This window comes from Dasypus novemcinctus, chromosome 15, assembly GCF_030445035.2.
Source record: "Dasypus novemcinctus isolate mDasNov1 chromosome 15, mDasNov1.1.hap2, whole genome shotgun sequence".
Classification (NCBI taxonomy): Eukaryota; Metazoa; Chordata; class Mammalia; order Cingulata; family Dasypodidae; genus Dasypus; species Dasypus novemcinctus.
Genome location: NC_080687.1, coordinates 12,712,045 through 12,730,662, shown reverse-complemented (window position 1 = coordinate 12,730,662; position 18,618 = coordinate 12,712,045). Strand labels below are relative to the sequence as shown.

At 36.9% G+C, this 18,618-nt stretch overlaps 2 protein-coding genes across 4 annotated transcripts in view; one reads left to right on the top strand and one right to left on the bottom strand.

Moving 5' to 3' along the window:
- The window catches only part of RNF6 (ring finger protein 6), a 28,101-nt gene extending 26,644 nt beyond the window's left edge, over positions 1-1,457 (bottom strand). Inside the window, exon 1 of one of the 2 annotated variants that reach the window (XM_058277042.1) lies at positions 1,174-1,457. The gene's annotated coding sequence lies outside the window, so the exon portion shown is untranslated. The remainder of the gene's footprint in view (positions 1-1,173) is intronic. The other variant, XM_058277041.1, reaches the window with a different exon arrangement.
- A 197-nt stretch (positions 1,458-1,654) lies between these two features.
- Positions 1,655-18,618, top strand: part of CDK8 (cyclin dependent kinase 8) — a 145,443-nt gene continuing 128,479 nt past the window's right edge. Inside the window, exon 1 of one of the 2 annotated variants that reach the window (XM_004453096.5) lies at positions 1,655-2,080. In XM_004453096.5, coding sequence (XP_004453153.1) covers positions 1,953-2,080 — 128 coding nt within the window. In that variant the 5' untranslated portion in view covers positions 1,655-1,952. The remainder of the gene's footprint in view (positions 2,081-18,618) is intronic. The other variant, XM_004453097.5, reaches the window with a different exon arrangement.

Genomic DNA, 18,618 nt, shown 5'->3' with positions numbered 1-18,618 from the left:
AAGGTCACATTTTTAAGGCACCTACTTGCAGTGAGGGCCTTTTATATCTCCATTTTGCAAAGAAAGAAACTGAAGTTCAGAGGTAGTCAGTAGACCAAGCACACATTGCTAGTAAATGGCAAAATAGAATCGAAACCTAGGCCCATCTAACCAGAGTCAATGGACTTAAGCACTAAATATTTAATGCACTAAGTAAAAATAACTTAATTTAAACCATTGATGAAGTCACTCTTTTCTCCAAGGCAATTAAAAAAGAGAAGGGCCCTTTGGAAGATTTTAAAGAAATTAGTATCACTATCATCATCATTATCGTAAACTGTGCATGGATATTTTTTACATAAACCTACTTATTCATTAATTCAGCAAATGTTTAATGTGCACCATTATCAAGGCATGATGGTAGTGTTATGGAAGATACAAATATGACTTCCTACAGGAATTTATGAAACAGAATTTGATGAGTCCCACAAAATAGACGGGGGAGAAAAAGTGTTATGGGGGTTTAAAAGTGGGAGAGATCACATTCTGTTTGGGGAGCTTTAGTGAAAATGGTAGCAAATGCAAACCAAAAAACAAACAAAAAGATGGCAAATAAGGGGGATAAGACAAAATGAGGGAATATTATCAAGATATCAGGACTCTCCCAGCAGACTCCTTTCCTGCCTTAACACTGTCAACAAATTAGCTTCCGTGGATTGAGGCCTATTACAGTAAACTCATGTCTAACAATTGGTGTTCTTATAGAGAGTGGTGCAGTCGGCCCTACCCAAAATAATCTTCCTTCTGAATTGATGGAACCATTTGGATGGTCATCTACCTGCAGAGTAACAATATTTAGGAGCAGAGTGGACATTCCTTATTGATTCACTCATCTTTATGCTCTTAATGTGTGCAAGTCCATATCACTGTACAGTCTTTATGAGGTTGTGAACGCCAACAGTAGCCCAATTCATAGCACACGAGCTATTTACAAATATTATACAGGCTTTCCCCCATAATGATCATGCTTTCTAAAATCTGCAGTCTGGAAGTTGCACAAAATGTGATTCCGACATGAACCTGCATCCCTCACTCGTGAATTTCTTTGATGAAGCTGATCCCCGAGATCACTCTTAAGAACTCATTGTCAAACCCCCCCACCCCGCCCCGCCAAGTAATTGGAACGCATCTTACCTCGGACTACAAATCCCATCAAGCAGCTCGGCCCACGTTTCCCCTGTGTGGGGCGGAGTCGTGGAAGGGGTGGGCGCAGTGCGACCCGTGCATCCTGGGCATTGTAGTGCCGGCCAACCCCGACTGGGGACAGGACGCACTGTGCCCCGGTGTGGCTCTGGGCAGCCGCCCCCTCACCGGTCCCCCCCGACCCTGTCCACGAGAGCCGGCGGCTGCGGGGACCGGGACCACGGGAGTAGCGCAGTCCGCTCGACGGCTGAAAGGGCCCGGCTTCGCGACGTTTTGCGACAGTCGGGCCGGGTTCTGCGAGGGCCCGCCCTCCTCCTCTCTCTGAGGAGGCACCGGCTGTTGTGCGGCGGCTGTCTTTCTGTCGAGTGTATGGGAGCGCGAGTGAGTGAGTGAGTGTGAGTGTGTACGAGAGAGAGGAGCGGGTGCGTGTCGGAGGAGGAGGGCCCACCGCGCCGCCCGCCGCCGCACCGCCGCGGGAGCAGCCGGGCGGCCGAGAGGGCTGCGGGAGCCGGCGCTCCGGAGCCCGGGGACAAGGGCAGTCGCCGAGCTCCGTCCCCAGCCTCGCCCGCCTGGCCCCGCCACCCCCCTGGATGCCCCCGGCGCTCCCGCGGGGCCTCCTCCTGCTCTCGCCGCCTCCGTCGGGCCGGTGCTGCGGCCGCCGGGCGTAGAGCGGGCGGGTTCCCGGGGGCCGCAGCCGCCCGTGCTTCCCCGGCGCCCAGCCCGGTCCCCCGACCCCCCGACCCAGCTCCCCGGCCTCCGAGGCTGTGACAATGGACTATGACTTTAAAGTGAAGCTGAGCAGCGAGCGGGAGCGGGTCGAGGACCTGTTTGAATACGAGGGCTGCAAAGTTGGCAGAGGCACTTATGGTCACGTCTACAAAGCCAAGAGGAAAGATGGGTGAGTGCGTGTGTGGGTCTGGCTCCCGCAGGCCGAGGCAGGTGGCCGGGGAAGAGCGGCGCCGACAGCCCTGCTCCCACTTCCTCGACACCCGCGCCTGTCCCCGCCAGCCAGGTTCGGGGAGGAAGTGGTGTACGAGGGATCCAAAACCACGAGCTATCCTACGTGCTGCCTCTGTGTTCCTCTGGGGTGGCTGATAGGGAATAGGCGCCTGTACCCTGTGGGATATACACTCTTAAAGGGTTTCAATACTAGATTTCACTACTAGATGTTTTGTTTTGTTTTTTTTTTGTCGTTACAAATTGTCAATTTAAATGATTTTTTTTTTGTCGGTTTATTATGGCTACCTTCTGGGGATTTCCTCACTGGCCTCTGGAGTGACATCCATATGTCTGGAAGGGAAACTGTGATCCTTTCCCCCATCCAGTTTGTAATCGATTTATGATTATATTTGGATTTTACTTTGGGGGAAAGACAGCACGCAAACGTGGTTGTTGAGCGTTCTTCTGTGATCGTCCATAAAATAAATGTAGCAAGGGCTATTTAAATATCATTAGCTATGAGTTTTGCATAGAACAATGGGGGTTTGCTGTAGGGTGGGTGGTGGGTAAAGACAAGTGACAAATAAGGGGCTATATATTAAGGCTGTTGCCCCCAAATTTAGCGGCTGGCAGGGAACTTTAAATAGTCTTTTTGCTTTAAACAGTCTTTCCTAGAAATAACATAATTAAATCTATCACTGGTAATGCTCCCAATTTACTTAAACAGTCAAGTGAAGTGTTCATTTTTCCTTTGTCAGTAGATGAATGTCTTGTAATGTTTTGTAATATTGACAAAACAGAAGACAATTGTTGGGGAGAAAATGTATTAAAAATATACTTAACTCTTTCCTCTTATAAGATGGATGTTGTCTCTGTTGTCTTTGAAACTAGAGAAAATTTTTGGGAAGATAATGTCAAAGCTTACAGAGTCTATTAGAGTCTGTTAGAAACTGAGTAGCTTTACTTGAACATCACTGTTTGGTTAGCTGCTATTCAGCATTTAAAATAAATACTTTGTTTTCCTAAATTAGGTAGGAGTTATGTTCAGAACTACTTTAGCACTAAAAAAATGAAACCATTCATAAAGCTGAAGTTAGCTGGAGTGAAGGGGGAAGGCAACATTTAGAAATAGTTTAGTTTTCTGGATATTGGGAAAAGAAATATATTTAACATTTTTCTTAGATTTATTGAAATATCTTTCTAAAATAATTTAAAATGGGCTCTTAAAGAAAGATAATTTGAAATGTGTGTTTCAGTACTTGTATGCGGGAGTAAAGCAGTATAGATATCTGCAAAAGGTAGGGATTTGAAAACTTGATACTCTGGGTGCTGCATGTATTTAAAAGTACTTCTTAGTGGAATGGATAGTCTGGTGACATTTGAGAAATCAGCGTCTGGAGATACTGCTGACTTTGTTGTCTAATTAGATTTCTCATTAAAGCATTAACTCTGTAATGACATACATATTTTTAAAACTGTGCTTGTTGAACTTCCCATACAATGTTTTTCCAAAGTCTTAAACCATCTCCCCATCCTTCCAACCCCCAGTAATATGTAATTTGGGACATATTAGGAAAAAACCCCAATCCCATGAGATGAGACATTAGTACATTTGACCAACTGGTCATCTATTTTATAAAATTCTAGTGACTTTAAATTATGGTTTATCTCACAGAGAGAACCCTGTTATGCAAATTTGATTAACTTTATTGTGTGTTTTATTTTAAAACTATGATATATATTGGCAGGAGGCATTTTTAAGCACATTTTGTATTATGGTTAAGTTTTTATTTAGTCTGTTAAGAATAATTTGAGGAGAATTACGGAATTTAGCCATAGCTGAATGTATAGTTTATAAACATTTCTTAGTCATTTATGATAGCTGAAAAGTAACACTGCGTTTTGGAAAAATAATTTTTTGTTAATAACCCTTTGGGCTTGTTTTTCAGCAGCCTTTAATGATTTTGTTTGTATGATGAATTTTTTTTTTTTAATGGATGAAATATCAAGAGAGTTTTAAAATTACTTAAAATGATTTTTGTTTTCCAGAGGGAATAGTTTTAGGGATGGCTTCTTTTTTGTGACTTCACTCTGGTAAAATAGAGCTTTGAGCTTGTGTCAGTGAAATTCAATTTAATGCATTTTGGTCCTGGTGAAATAAAATTTCTGGCTGTTTATTCTTTTATAAAAAGGCAATCAAATAATTTATTTTTAGCATTGATTTGCTTTCAAGTTAAGTTATATATTCTATGACTGAAATTTCAGGGTTCTCTAGGAACCCAGACAGTAACACCTTCAAAAGAGAATACTAAGATTTACAATAAAATGAAATAATATAGTTTTATTTAGACATGTTTGACTATTAAAATTGATGTATGTAAATATTATATCCTTTTACTTTGCCCAGTGAGCATCATAGAACATGAATAATTTTTAAAAAGAATTTAAACCAAGAGAATTTGCTTCTTACATTAAGTTTTAGAAAATAAAACAGTCCAAAAGATCATTTCTTTGACTAAAGGAATTAATGATACTATCCTGCTTATATACTGCACTTACGACAAATTCCGTGCTTTAAGGAATGTAGGGAAAGGGGAAATACTTTATTGGAGACATGATTACATAAAGGAAAAGGGGCCTTTTACAATTGTGTTAATTTCAGATTCTAATAGAGTTAAAATGTAAATGCACAATAAATCTTGGAATTAATTTGTTTTCCCTGTTGCTATGAATGAGGTAGAGAGTGTCCTTTGTGTCTGAACACCATTAGGGTACTCAGTGGCAAGCAGGGGGATTCATTTTCTTTCTGATTCAATTGCATTTCTCTATGCTGAAATTAGGCAGCCAAACTAATTTCTTTGAAAGAGTGGAAGAGTATGAGAAGACTGAAAACAATTTGTGTTTTTAAATTAAAACCTTTCAATAAAAGCACTGGACGGTTGTAGGATTTAAATATCAATTTGAGATAATTGTTTAATCTCTAAAAATAAAAAGCAAAATACTTTTCTTGAATGAGGTTCTTAATCTGTTATACTCTTGTTTAAAATAATTAAATAAAATATAATTAGGATTTTGTGTGTGTGTGGTAAGTATATAAAAAACTTTCTTTGGGATACTTTTGTAGAAAACTCAGAAATTAGTAGTCAGTGATAATGTTAATAACAGCTAAATTACTGAGTAATGAAGTACTAAAGCCTGGGCAAAACACTTTATATTCATTATCTGTGTCATTCTGACAAGAACCCTATGAAGTTGGTACTATTATTTTTCAATTTTACAGATGAGGACAAGAGACTTAGAACGGTTGAGCAAATTTGCCCTTGGTTACATGGCTAATTTAATGTTAGGGCTGGGATTAGAGGATTAGATGCATGGGCTCAAAGCCTAGAGGTTAATTAAGCCCATGCTCTTAACTATTACGTTTCGTATCATAAATATATTAAAATAAACATAGATGTGGAAATTTGATTTCTAATGGGTCACTCAGAAAGCATGAGTACCTTATCACAGGAGTATTCTTTTCAATAAACTGATATACTTTTTTGTTATATTTCTGAACTGTGCTGTTTTTCAAGTGCTACAGAAGTATGTGTATAGATGTGTAGGTGTAGATATATTTGGTGATAGATGTATAGACATGTGTGTGTCCATATGTACATACACTCATAGGTGTTAGTGTGCATATTCACAAAGGAGCAAACTGAATTAGAAGGCATGTTAGGATCTGAAAGTTCTTCATGGGGAGGAAAGAGCTTTAAATTGGGAGCCAGGAGATTGAGTTCAGACTCATCTCTAATCTCTAATTAGCACTATGACTTTTGGCAATTTATTTGCCCTTATAGATCTTAGTTCTCTTATTTGTGAGATTAGGGGGTTTAGGTAGATAACTTTTAGGGTCTTTTCTAGCATTGTGATTGGAGGAAATAAAATTATGAATATAATATGTAATACTTAAGCAAGATTAGGTAAACAGCCATGAAAGAAAAGTTTTTCTTTAGATAATAGTACATTTCCATATTGCTTAGTTTCATACTTTTAACATGGATTTACTTTGACTTCCAAAAAACAAGTTAGGTGAAATCCCAAAGGCCTACCTAACATGTCTTATGTACTTTGGCCTTTCCTCATATTTATCCCTAAGATATTAGGGATTTATGGGCTAGTGTCTGTTCCCACTCCTGTGAACCATTCATTTGGTGACCAGCAAAGGGACCTCATCTGATTCAAGCTTCATTGGCGCTTTGTCAGCTTTAATTCCTTAACTATGATCAGAACTTTGTTGGAACCCTTTATTTTTCATAAGTCTAATAGAGAAGTCAGCACCCACCCACCTTTTTCCTTCTAAATATTGCTGAATCCTGTATCTAATCTCAGTTTGATTTCAATATCTCTTTAGATGAAATGCTAAATACAACATGTAATAGCTTACTTTCCATCACTAGGGATTTTGTGTGAACAATAAGGAATATTCCTTAAAATTAAAAAAAAATGTGGTGGCAAAAGACAGGCAGAATATTTACTGCCTTCATATCTACTTGCAGTTTAATTTATTTCCATATCTACTTCCAGTTTAATTTATTTACATATTCTGTTCATTCAAATCTGCAATTTGGGACACTTTGAGGTTTCATGCTTCAATATGATTTCTTAGTAGCAAGGCTGTCAAATTAATTCATTTGGTATTTGCTCATGTGAATTATTTCTTTTACTCATTTTTCCAAAATTTGAAGAAATCCATATATTCATTTGTTGAACAGTTCTTTAGGATCTGTTTGTGCCAAGCACTGTCACAAGGTATTGTCGATGCAAAGGTGAATATTCTGTTATGTGAGGAAGCATCTACTGGGAGAAATAAACATGTAAATGTACTGTAGCAGTTTAATAAGTACTATACTAGTAACAATGCAAGGTGTTATAGGAACATAGAAAGAAGCTGGCGATTGTCTAGGGTTACCAGGAAAAGCCTCTCAAAGATGTCAGCTTTGTATTTGAATCTGAAAAGATGGGGAAGATCTCATCAGAAAGGGCATTCCAAGAATGAATAGCACAAAGAGTGGTGCTTTTTATGTGCATCCTGCCGACTGGCCAATTCTGTGGTGTTGAATTTTTTCTTCCTACACCTTTCTTCCATGTTCCTTTTCCCTTGCCAGTATTTTTTGAGCTCCTATTGTACTTCTAGTACTATGTCCACACACTACAAATGTTCCATTCTATCCATTAGACACCATGAGTTAGCAATGGGGATATATTAGTGTGCATTGGACACCATAATTGTGTGTGTGTGACAGTTTTTTGTTACAAGATTCTGTTGGAGAATCAGAATATAAGTGTCTGACTTAAGAACATCTCTCATATAAAACTGCCATTGTGAACTCCATTTTGTTGCTACCTGGCTGGCAGATGATTCTTCTTTGGCCACACATCCATGGGGAGCAGGGAGCTGAGGTAGTGGCGACAACTGACTGGATGGGAAAAGGTATTTGCCCAGTTTTAGAGTTGCCCAGTTTAAGAGTTTAGGAAATAATGCAGTTTCTCTTTTGGAGCTCTGTGGTGGGAGGTAGTGATATGGAGAGGACTTCTGGCATATTGGGTTTCAGCTTGGAAAATAGAAGAAATGAAAAATTATAATAAATTATTGTAGGCCATTTGCAAACTTTTAAAAAAATTATGTCACTTGACAAATGTGTCCAGAATTTCGATTTACAAACATTTGAAATGTGATCCATTCGTAAGTTGAGAACTTTATATGCCAAATCAATGTTGATAAATATATATTATTCCCTGTTGCTGGTGTCATTTTTCTTGTCCTTTCAATGTTGTATCCAGTCCTCATTGTCTCTTTATTCTTTTTCTGTTCTTAGCTGTTGCTAGAGAATGAAAATCCTACTGCCTTTTTCTCCTTCAGAACAATTTCTAAATCCTTTCCTTCATACCATCCTTAGGTAGGCCTTGGTTATCTCTCTGTTACTTAGAAACCATTGTATCTTTTGTCTTCCAGTATCTTTTGTCACTTCAAGGCAGTTCTTGATAATTGTTACTAATAAATGACTTTCATGTTATTTTGATCTTAATGCTTGGAGTATACCTTTAGTATGGCGATCCTCAATATTCTTTACTACAGTTATTATTAAAGTCCCCAAACCAGTCCCTGTTTTATAACCTGTCTTTATTGATGGAAATATGTCATGCCCTTCAGTTGCGTTGGGCAGAAAAATGCTGAGAATTTCCCTCCTCCTTTTAAAATTAAAAACAAATCACATGCCATTAAATTCACCTTTTAAAGTGTACAATCTAGTGGTTTTTAGTGTATTCAAAAGGGTGTACAGCCAGCCCTCATTACCATTAGGTTGGTGCGGAAGTAATTGCGGCTTTGCATTGTTGAAATTTGCCGTTTGATATTGGAATACATTCTTAAATAAATGTGGTTATGTTATACATCATTTTAATATGCATTTCTTGCTTACTTTTTTTTGCTAATGACTTATTACTTTGCTGTTTAATTTATATTTATTTTAGACTATGGAAATGATGTTAGAAAAAAGCAGATTCGAGCGATTTTCTTATTTGAGTTCAAAATGGGTCGTAAATCAGCGGAGAAAACTCGCAACATCAACAACGCGTTTGACCCAGGAACTACTAATGAACATACAGTTTAGTGGTGGTTCAAGAAGTTTTGCAAAGGTAAAAGAACCTTGAAGATGAGTGTAGCAGCCAGCCATTGGAAGTTGACAGCGACCAATTGAGAGCAATCATTAAGCAGATCCTCTTACATGAGAAGTTGCGGAAGAACTCAGCATCAACCATTCTTTGGTCATTTGGCATTTGAAGCAAATTGGAAAGGTGAAAAAGCTCAAAAAGTGGGTGCCTCATGAGTTGACTGAAAATTTTAAAAACTGTTGTTTTGAAGGGTTGCCTTATTTTATTCTACGCAACAACAGCGAACCATTTCTCGATTGGGTTGGGACGTGTGACTAAAAGTGGGTTTTATACAACAACCGGCGATAACCAGCTCAGTGGTTGAACCAAGAAGAAGCTCCAAAGCATTTCCCAAAGCCATACTTGTACCAAAAAAGTTCATGGTCACTGTTTGGTGGTCCGCTGCTGGTCTGATCCACTACAGCTTTCTGAATCCTGGCGAAACTATTACATCTGAGAAGTATGCTCAGCAAGTTGATCAGATGCACTGAAAACTGCAACACCTGCAGCCAGGATTGGTCCACAGAAAGGGCCCAGCTCTTCTGCACAACATCACCCAACCACATGTCACACAACGAATGCTTCAAAGTTGAATGAATAGGGCTACAAAGTTTTGCCTCATCTGCCATATTCACCTGACCTCTTGCCAACTGACTACCACTTCTTCAAGCATCTCAACAACTTTTTGCAGGAAAAACGCCTTCCCGACCAGCAGGATGCAGAAAGGCCTTTCCAAGGGTTCGTCAAATCCTGGAGTACGGATTTTTACACTACGGGAATACACAAACTTATTTCTCTTTGGCAAAAATGTAGTGATTTTAATGGTTCCTATTTTGATTAATGAAGATGTGCTCAAGCCTAATTACAATGATTTAAAATTCACGGTCCAAAACTGCAATTCCTTTTGCACCAACTTAATTCCAGAACATTTTCATCACCTCAAAAAGAAAATCCCCATACTCATTAGTAGTCATGCCTCAATCCCTCCTCTCTCAAGCCCTAGCAACCACTCATCTACTTTCTGTCTCTATGGTGTTGCCTATTTTGGAACGTTTCATATAAATGTTATACAGTATGTGGCCTTTTGTGTCTGGCTTCTTTCACTCAGTATAGTTTCCCAGGATCATCCTCACTCAGTATAATGTTTCCCAGGATCATCTGTGAGTATTTATTCCTTTTTATGGCCAAATGATATTCCACTGTATGGATATACCACATTTTGCTTGTCCATTTATCATTTGATAGACATTTGGGTGGTTTCCACTTTTTGGCTATTATGAATAATGTTGCTCTGAACAACTGTGCCCAAGTCTTTCTGTGCAGACCTATGTTTTCTTGGGAGTATTTATTTAGGATTAGAATTTCTGGTCAAAAGGTAACTATGTTTAACTTTTTGGAGAACTGCCAAACTGTTTGCCAAAGGTGCTAAGAACCACTTTTGAGTGGCTTTACTTTGACTGTGGTTTTGGACCAAAATCTTTGACCTTTTTGTATTGACCTGACTAGCCTACCTTATCCCCAGAATACTGCTCACACAACAGTCTTTTGTATTGATTCTGAAATACAGATTCATACAACTTCTCTTACTATATCAAATCAGACCACTCTTAACTCTGAACTTTTTTTCAAGCAGTACCTTGTGCTGGAACATTTTTTCCTTCCACTGAAATTGAAATCCTAACTACTTTATCTTTAACATTCAACTCCAGTTATTCTCTTTTCATTCATCATCCCACAAAACAGTTCTTCATAAGTATGTTATGTAACTACTTCAGTTTATATGTGGCTGATATTTATGTAACGATGGGGTATTTCTGGTGTGTGTTTTATGTGTTAGTTATCATAGATTTCCTCTAAGGCAAGATTATAATCCCCTTAGCTCCTTGCACATTGCCAAATGTTGACATATTTAATACTTTTTTTGATGTACCTAAAATTTATATTTGAAAATCTTCTTCTAAACTTGCTATCCTTAAAGACCTGGTGGATATTATAGGAAATTAGAATAGTAGTGCCTTGTAGAAAAACCCAAGAAGCAAAGTTTGGTGGGGTTATCTACATTGATACTAGGAACCAAATTGAACAAAATCATAAAGCACAGTTAGAAGCGATCTTTGTTGATTGACTGAATCCAAATAGAAGACTCAAGATATTTCAAAATTGAAACTTTACTAACACTAAAGTATTTTACTGTTTTTGAATATACGAGGTATATTTCAGAAAAATAAACTTATTAATCAGTTGAAATGAGGCTCAAACTTAAATTTCTAAAATTAAGAAAAATATAATTAGTTTCTGGAATCAGCTGGCATCTGATTTTGTTTAAGCTCCTTGGTCATGCTGTATATATCATGGTTCCATATTTGAGGTTTAGTTATTTGAATAAAAAAATATTTAGGTTAACTGCTATTCAGGGTAACTCAGTAACTCATCTACTCTCTATAAAAGCTCTCTAAAATCTATACCATTTTTTTAATAGTCCATGAATTCAAACAAAGAATTATCCTAAGGAGAAGAATTCTTTATGTCATGATGCAGAGCATGCTCAGTTTCTATTTATCTAAATTCATAGGTTGTCTAGAGAACTAGACAGATTTTTTAAAATCACTTGTCATTTGGTATTATTGGTCTTATATGGAACAAATCATATTTTTGGAGAAAGAGGAGGTAGGCACTGGAAACTTATAAGGCATTAGTTTTAAGAAAAAAATTAATCTTTAAAAAATAAAAAATAAAAATAAAAAATAAATAAAAAAAATAAAAAAAATAAAAAATAAAAATAAAAAAATTTAAAAAAATAAAAAAATAAAAATAAAAGAAAAAAATTATTTGACAGAACAGATAAGTTTGTTCAGATAAGTTTGTTTAGAGATTTTTTTTTATTTTATGAAAGAATCCCTTTAAGCGAGCTCTTCTAGCATATTTATCATGTGACTCAGTTTGCAAAAAATTTCATTTTACACATAATTTCAAATGTTAAGCTCAAAGTAAGGCATACTTGTAGTTTATTTTCTAATGCTGATATAACATTGAAAGTTATTTTAAATGCAACACTAAATCATTTAAATATCAGATTTGGCATTTTATTATCATTCTTTTTTAGCTGTAATTCTTTTTGTTAATTTGTGTGTTTATAACTTGTTTGGTAGCTATAAACTCAATGTCTGTTTTATGCCAGGTCTGTGCTAGATACAGGTTATTCACCAATGAGCAGTTCATGGTCTAAGTCCTTAGGAAATTTATAGGTTTAGGGGGTGGCACAGGCAAGTAAGTAGGCAATTGTAATATAGTGGGAGTAAAGGTTGTGATAGGGAAAATTATAAGTTGCCATAGGGGGTACCTAATCTGCTCTTGGGGGCTCAAGTATGATATTTCAGTGAGACTTGAAAGATAATTAGAAGTTAGCCAAATGAATGGACAGTAAATAAGAGTGAGAAGTGGGGGTTAGGGAGTTATATTGCAGACTAGAGAGCGCAACATCAGTCTTGGCTCCAGAATTTCCTTATATGGGAAGGGGTTGCAATCTGATTGAAGGAGAGCGTAGTTGGGGTTATATGATATATAGTAAGTAAGTTTTAATTTTATTTGTTTAAGGTAATTTCAGAAGTGTGTGTGGGGAGGGAGGGAGGCCTAAAGCTCACCCCAGACACCTTTTGGAGCTGCCACTGTAGCATGTACAAAGACATGAAGGAAAGATAGTAATGAGTAATTTGAAAGAATTTCAGTCCCAACCCTTAGAGAGAAGACTGGGATGGGTGAGAGTACAGTAACGTGAAATTGAAGAAGTGGGGACAGATATGTATGGTTCTAAAAATCATTTTCTGGACTTTGTACTTTATTCTGACATGAATGGGGACCATTTGTAGGGTTTTAAGCAAGTAGTAACAAGTTTAGATTTCTCATTTAAAAAAGATTTCTTGGCAACACAATGAGACTGAACCTAGAACCTTGGTTATGAGAATGTAATCCAGGTGAGAAATGCTGGTGATTTGAATTAGGGAAGTGACAGAGGATATGGGGAGGAAATAGAATTCATAGGGCTTACTGGATGTAAAAAGAGATGAAGAGAGAATGGAAGGACCAAGGATAAAGCCCAAGTTTCTGGTTAGGGCAGTTGAATATTACCATTCTTGTAGGTAGCCAGAACAGGAAGAGGAGTAGTTTTGAGGGGGAAGATGCTGAGTTCACTTTCCATATATTGAATTTTAGGTACCTATTAAACATCTAAGAAGAAATGTCATGGCAAGAAGAGGGCCTAATATTGAGTATAGAGAAAGAGAAGTCCACCCAGGAAGACAAGAAGTTGAGTTCAGAGGAGGAGGAATAAAACCAGGGACACCCCACTGTGCACCTGGAGCTATACAGTATACAACTTATTGGCTGTACACAGCAGCTCTTTGAAAAGCCAGGACCTTGTAGGTAGAATCATAGTGGCCTGGGAAAGTGTATCCAGGAGTCACAGTCATGCTGTGCAGAGGTCAAGTGAAGTCTGGCTTAAGATATTTTCAGCAAAAGAAAACCTCCACTAAAGATTTTTAGACACCAAAGCTTAAATAACCACACACTTTATAGGTTTTTTAAAAAAATTATTTATTTATTTTAAAAAATTACAGTCAAAAAATATGAGGTCCCATTCAACCCCACCGCCCCCACCCCCTTTATAGGTTTTAATCCATAATGTTTTGGTACCTTCATGGTTAGCCTTTTCTTTCAGAGCCAAGCAGTAAAAAGCTTTCCTTCCTTTTTCATTTCAACATTGGCTGTTTTAGTGAAGCTAAACCCGAAGATGTCATTTTATTTTCTTTTTTATTCCATTCTATTCAAGATAATTCTTTTATCTTAAAAAGGAAAATAGCTTTATTGTTTTTTTCATTATAAAAATGATACATGTTCATTTATTTTAAAAAAAAAGCTCAGAAATAAAAACAGAAACTAAAAACCCTGACTCTACTACTAGGAGATAATTGCTGTTTTCCTTCTCATCGTTCCAGATAACTATGAATAGATATAGATTAATGAAATCTATTTTGGTCTTTTATATATATATATATATATATATATATATATATATATATATATATATATATATATATATAAATATTTTTAGGAGGTACTAGGGATTAAACTCGGGACCTGTACTGGCAAAACAGATGCTCAGTCACTGAGGTACACACACTCTGCGTATGGTCTTACATTTTATCATTTGGAGATATTATGCATCTTTCTGTGTCAGTAAATATAATTCTATACCATTTTAAATTATTGCAGAGCATCACATTACATGTATGCACCCAAATATGTGTTAGCTAGATCTTTAATAGACATTTTTTTCTTAGAACTTTTAATTCAACATTCATGCCTGAACAGAATTTCTGCAAGAAACACAAAATATTAAATACAGTAAAAATGGCCTTCATCAACAGCAGGACTTGGTAACTGCAGTTACCTTTTCATTATATTTCAAACTGGAACATTGGAGTTTTATCTTCTGTGAGTTATGAAGTACAAAAAGGGCAGAGAGTAACCCTGCTACAGATGAACTTAAAATTTGGCAAAAATATATAAAAAAATTTTGTCATCAAATTAAAATATTTGATTCTTCATTAAAAATTTTTCCCTAATATCTGTCAAGGTAGTAAATGCAGAACATTTATAAAATAACACTGTGAAGAAAAAACACTCACCATAACCTCATTGCCAAGAGGCGATCCACATTTAGTAGTGCATGATTATTTTCATGTGTGTAATTTTGCTTTTTTTAAAATATATTTTTATTACAGAAGTTGCGAACCTACAAAGCAAGCATGTACATGTGCAGAATTCTCAAACACCCCCCCACCAACACACCACTTAATAGACATTTAAGTAGTCTCCAAATTTTAATCATTACAATTAGCGATGGACCTCCTAATAAATATGTCTGCAGTTCTCCAACAGTAGTCTCACGTTCTTGAAGTGAAATTTCAGGGTTAAAGGTTATGCATATCAACAACTGTATTTTTATTATAAAATACTAAAATTAGTGTAGGCACATGATAAATTTGAACAGTACAGAAGGGTACCTAGGAAAATCTATTAGTAATTTTCCCTTTTACCTCATTTAATTCTGCTTTTTAGGGATAATCATTCTTAGCAGTTCCTTCTGTTATGACTATGCAGATATATATGTATGTGTGGACTTTAAAATTTACATCATACTTTATTCACTTTAGGTAATACATACTATGAAAACAATTAAAATAAACTGAAGGAGTAAAAACTTGTCTTCTCTTCTGTGTCTCTTTCAGGCACTCATTTCCATTCTCCAGAGCTATACACTGAGTTTCATGTGTACATTTTCTAGTTTCTGATTTATCTTTTGACTTTGTTTATGGTGATTTGTTACAATTCACACCTTTTTTATTTTTATGCAGTCACATTTATCAGTCATTTCTTTAATGGCGCTTCACCTTGACTCTCCCCTTGTCTCTCTTTTGTTGCGTCATCATCTTGCTGCTTGACTCACTTGCGTGGGCACTGGCTCACCACATGGGCACTTGTGGGAGTACTGGCTCACCGCACAGGCACTTTGGCTCACCACGCGGACACTTGTGCAGGCACTGGCTCGCCACATAGGCATTCTTTCTCTTCTTCTTTTTTACCGGGAGGCCCCGGGGATCGAACCCAGATCCTCCTACATGGTGGGAGGAAGGAAGCTCTACCATTTAAGCCACATCTGCTTTCCCATTTCATTACTTTACATCTTATGTTCACTTTCATCAGCTTTCTCTATTCTAGCTGTCACAAATGATTGATATTCTTGATGTATTCAACCTCCGTCACTTTTCTTTAACACTGACGTTTAGTCTGCATATCAAAGTATTTTTTGTTTTTACTTTGATCATGCTGTGTCTATTCTGTTTTATTTTCCTCTGTGTGACTTGACTTGTGGAGTTTGAGTATGCTTGCTGATTTGCAAATCAGAATGCAGTACAGTTTACATTTTTCCTAAGTGAAATTCTGTAATATAATTACTGTTGAAATGTTTTGGAATGTGAGATAATACTTGCTTATAATTATTTATTTTAGGTGTTTAAAAAGTAGTTTTGATTTTGTTGCTCTGTGGTAAGTAGGAAAATTATCCCACTTGCCTTCATGGAGAAAATAATAGGCAATACCTTTCAATAAGTTATAAATTTATAGTTCATAAAGCTTTAAAAATAGCTTTATTGAGATATAATTTGCAGACCAAATAATTTACCCATTTAAAGAGTACGGTTCAGGGGGTGGGAGGTATACGGGGACCTCATATTTTTTTAATGTAATATTAAAAAAATGAATAAAGACAAAAAAAAGTGAATAACACTAAAAAAAAAAAGAGTACAGTGCAATTATTTTTATATTCACAGGATTGTGCAATTATTGCCACAATCTAATTTTAGAATATTTTCATCTCCTCAGAAGAAACTCTCTACCTATTTGCAGTCACTCTTCATTTCCCCCAAGCTCCTCAGCTCCAGGCAACCACTGATCTATTCTTTTTTTTTTTCAAATATTTATTTTTAATTTATTTCTCTTCCCCTCTCCCCACCCTTGTCTGCTCTCTTGTGTCCATTTGCTGTGTGTCCGTCTGTGTCTGCTTGCATTCCTGGTGGCACCAGGAATCTGTGTCTGTTTTTGTTGCATCATCTTGCTGCGCCAGCTCTCCCTTTGTGTGTGGCGCCACTCTTGGGTGGGCTGTGCTTTTTTCACGCGGGGTGGCACTCCTTGCGTGTGGGGCTCCCCTACACAGGGGACACACCTGTATGGCATGGCACTCCTTGCACATAGCAACACTCTACATGGGCCAGCTTACCACACGGGTCAGGAGGCCCTGGGTTCAAACTCTGGACCTCCTATATGGTAGGCAGGCACTCTATCAGTTGAGCCACGTCCGCTTCCCTGATGTTTTCTTTGTCTCTGGATTTTGCCTATTCTGAACATCATATTCTGGAACCCTACAATACATGATCTTTTATGAGTGGCTTCTTTTCACATAGCATGATGTCCTTTTTTATATATATATAAATAATCTGTTTTAATGAGGTAGAAGCAATTTTGGTGACTAACCATTGGGTTTTTTGTAAGCACCCTTTTTAAAATTTGTTTATTTTTTTATTGATATATCATTCATACATGAACACACAAACAATAAGTGTATAGTAAAGATTGCAAACTTGCAAAATAAACATATATAACATCACACTGGGGTCTCATACATCACCCCTCCACCAACTCTTTGCATTGGTGTGAAACATTTGTCACAAGTTATGCTAGAGCATTGTCAAAATATTACTACCAACTATATTCCTTATCTTACATTTGGTGTATTTTTCCCCCAACCCATACTATTTTTTTAAATGTATTTTTGTTACAGATATTGTGAACTTGCAAAACAATCATACAGATGTGTGGATTTCCCATAGAACTCCACACCCTAATGGAACATTTGTTACAGATTATGAGATAATATCAGACTATTACCACCAATCATGGTCCATAGCATACATTTGGCACACTTTTTCCGTATACTTCCATTGGCAACACAATATAGCTTGGCATTAATGCAAGAATATTATAGTATTGCTGTTAACCACAATCTGTAGGTAACAGCAATTGTAGTTTTCCCATGTTTCTCCATATTTCCCTGCAATAGTGACGTACATCTGCTCTATCTAACAGAAGGACTCTCTTGCATTTGTACCCTTAACCACAATTCTCAATTTCCTCTGGGTTTGGGTTCACCGTGTTATTCAGTCCCTAGATTATTCTTTAGCTTTCTTTCTATTGACATTTACTTCCCCAGACTACCTTTTTCAGTCACAATCCCATTTATAAACCAGTTGCTACTCACTGTAATGTTTATCAACTCTATCCATCTTCACACTTTTACAGTCAAGTTAATTAAAATTTCTACATACATTAAGCATCCATAGTTCTTCTCGCCCCTCCTCTCATCTCCTTATAACCTATACTCTAGGTTTTAATTCCATGTGTTTATTATTTGTATTTAGTTCATATTAATGAGACCATGCAATATTTATCCTTTTGTGTCTAGCTTACTTCGCTTAGTATAATGTCTTCAAGACTCATCCATGTTATCACATATGTCTGTCCCAATTTAATTTCTTCTTATTGAAGCATAGTATTCCATCATACGTATTTACCACATTTTATTTATCCATTCATTGGGTTGTTTCTATCTTTTGGCAATTGTGAACAGTGCCGCTATGGACATTGGTGTGCAGATGTCTGTTTGTGTCATAGTTTTTAGTTCTTTTGGATATATTCCTAGTAGAGGAATTGCTGGATCATACAGCAGTTCTATATTTAGCTTCCTGAGGAACTGCCAAATTGTCTTCCACAGAGTCTGCACCATTTTACACTCCCACCAACAGTAAAGGAGTGTTCCTATTTCTCCACATCCTCTCCAGCACTTATTGTTGTGTGTTTTTTAATAATGGCCATTCTATGTGGTGTTAGATGATATCTCATTGTTGTTTTAATTCGCATTTCCCCAGTAGCTAGTGATATGGAACATTTTTTTCATTGCTTTGTGGTCATTTGTACTTCCTCTTTGGAGAAATGTCTGTTTAAATCTTTTGCCCATTTTTAAATTGTATTGCTTGCCCTTTTATTGTTGAGTTGTACGATCTCTTTATATAGAATGGAAATCAAACCCTTATTGGATAAGTGGTTTCCAAATATTGTTCTCACATCGACTGGGCTTCCTTTTCACCTTGGTGAAGTCCTTTGAATCACAGAAATGCTTAAATTTGAGGA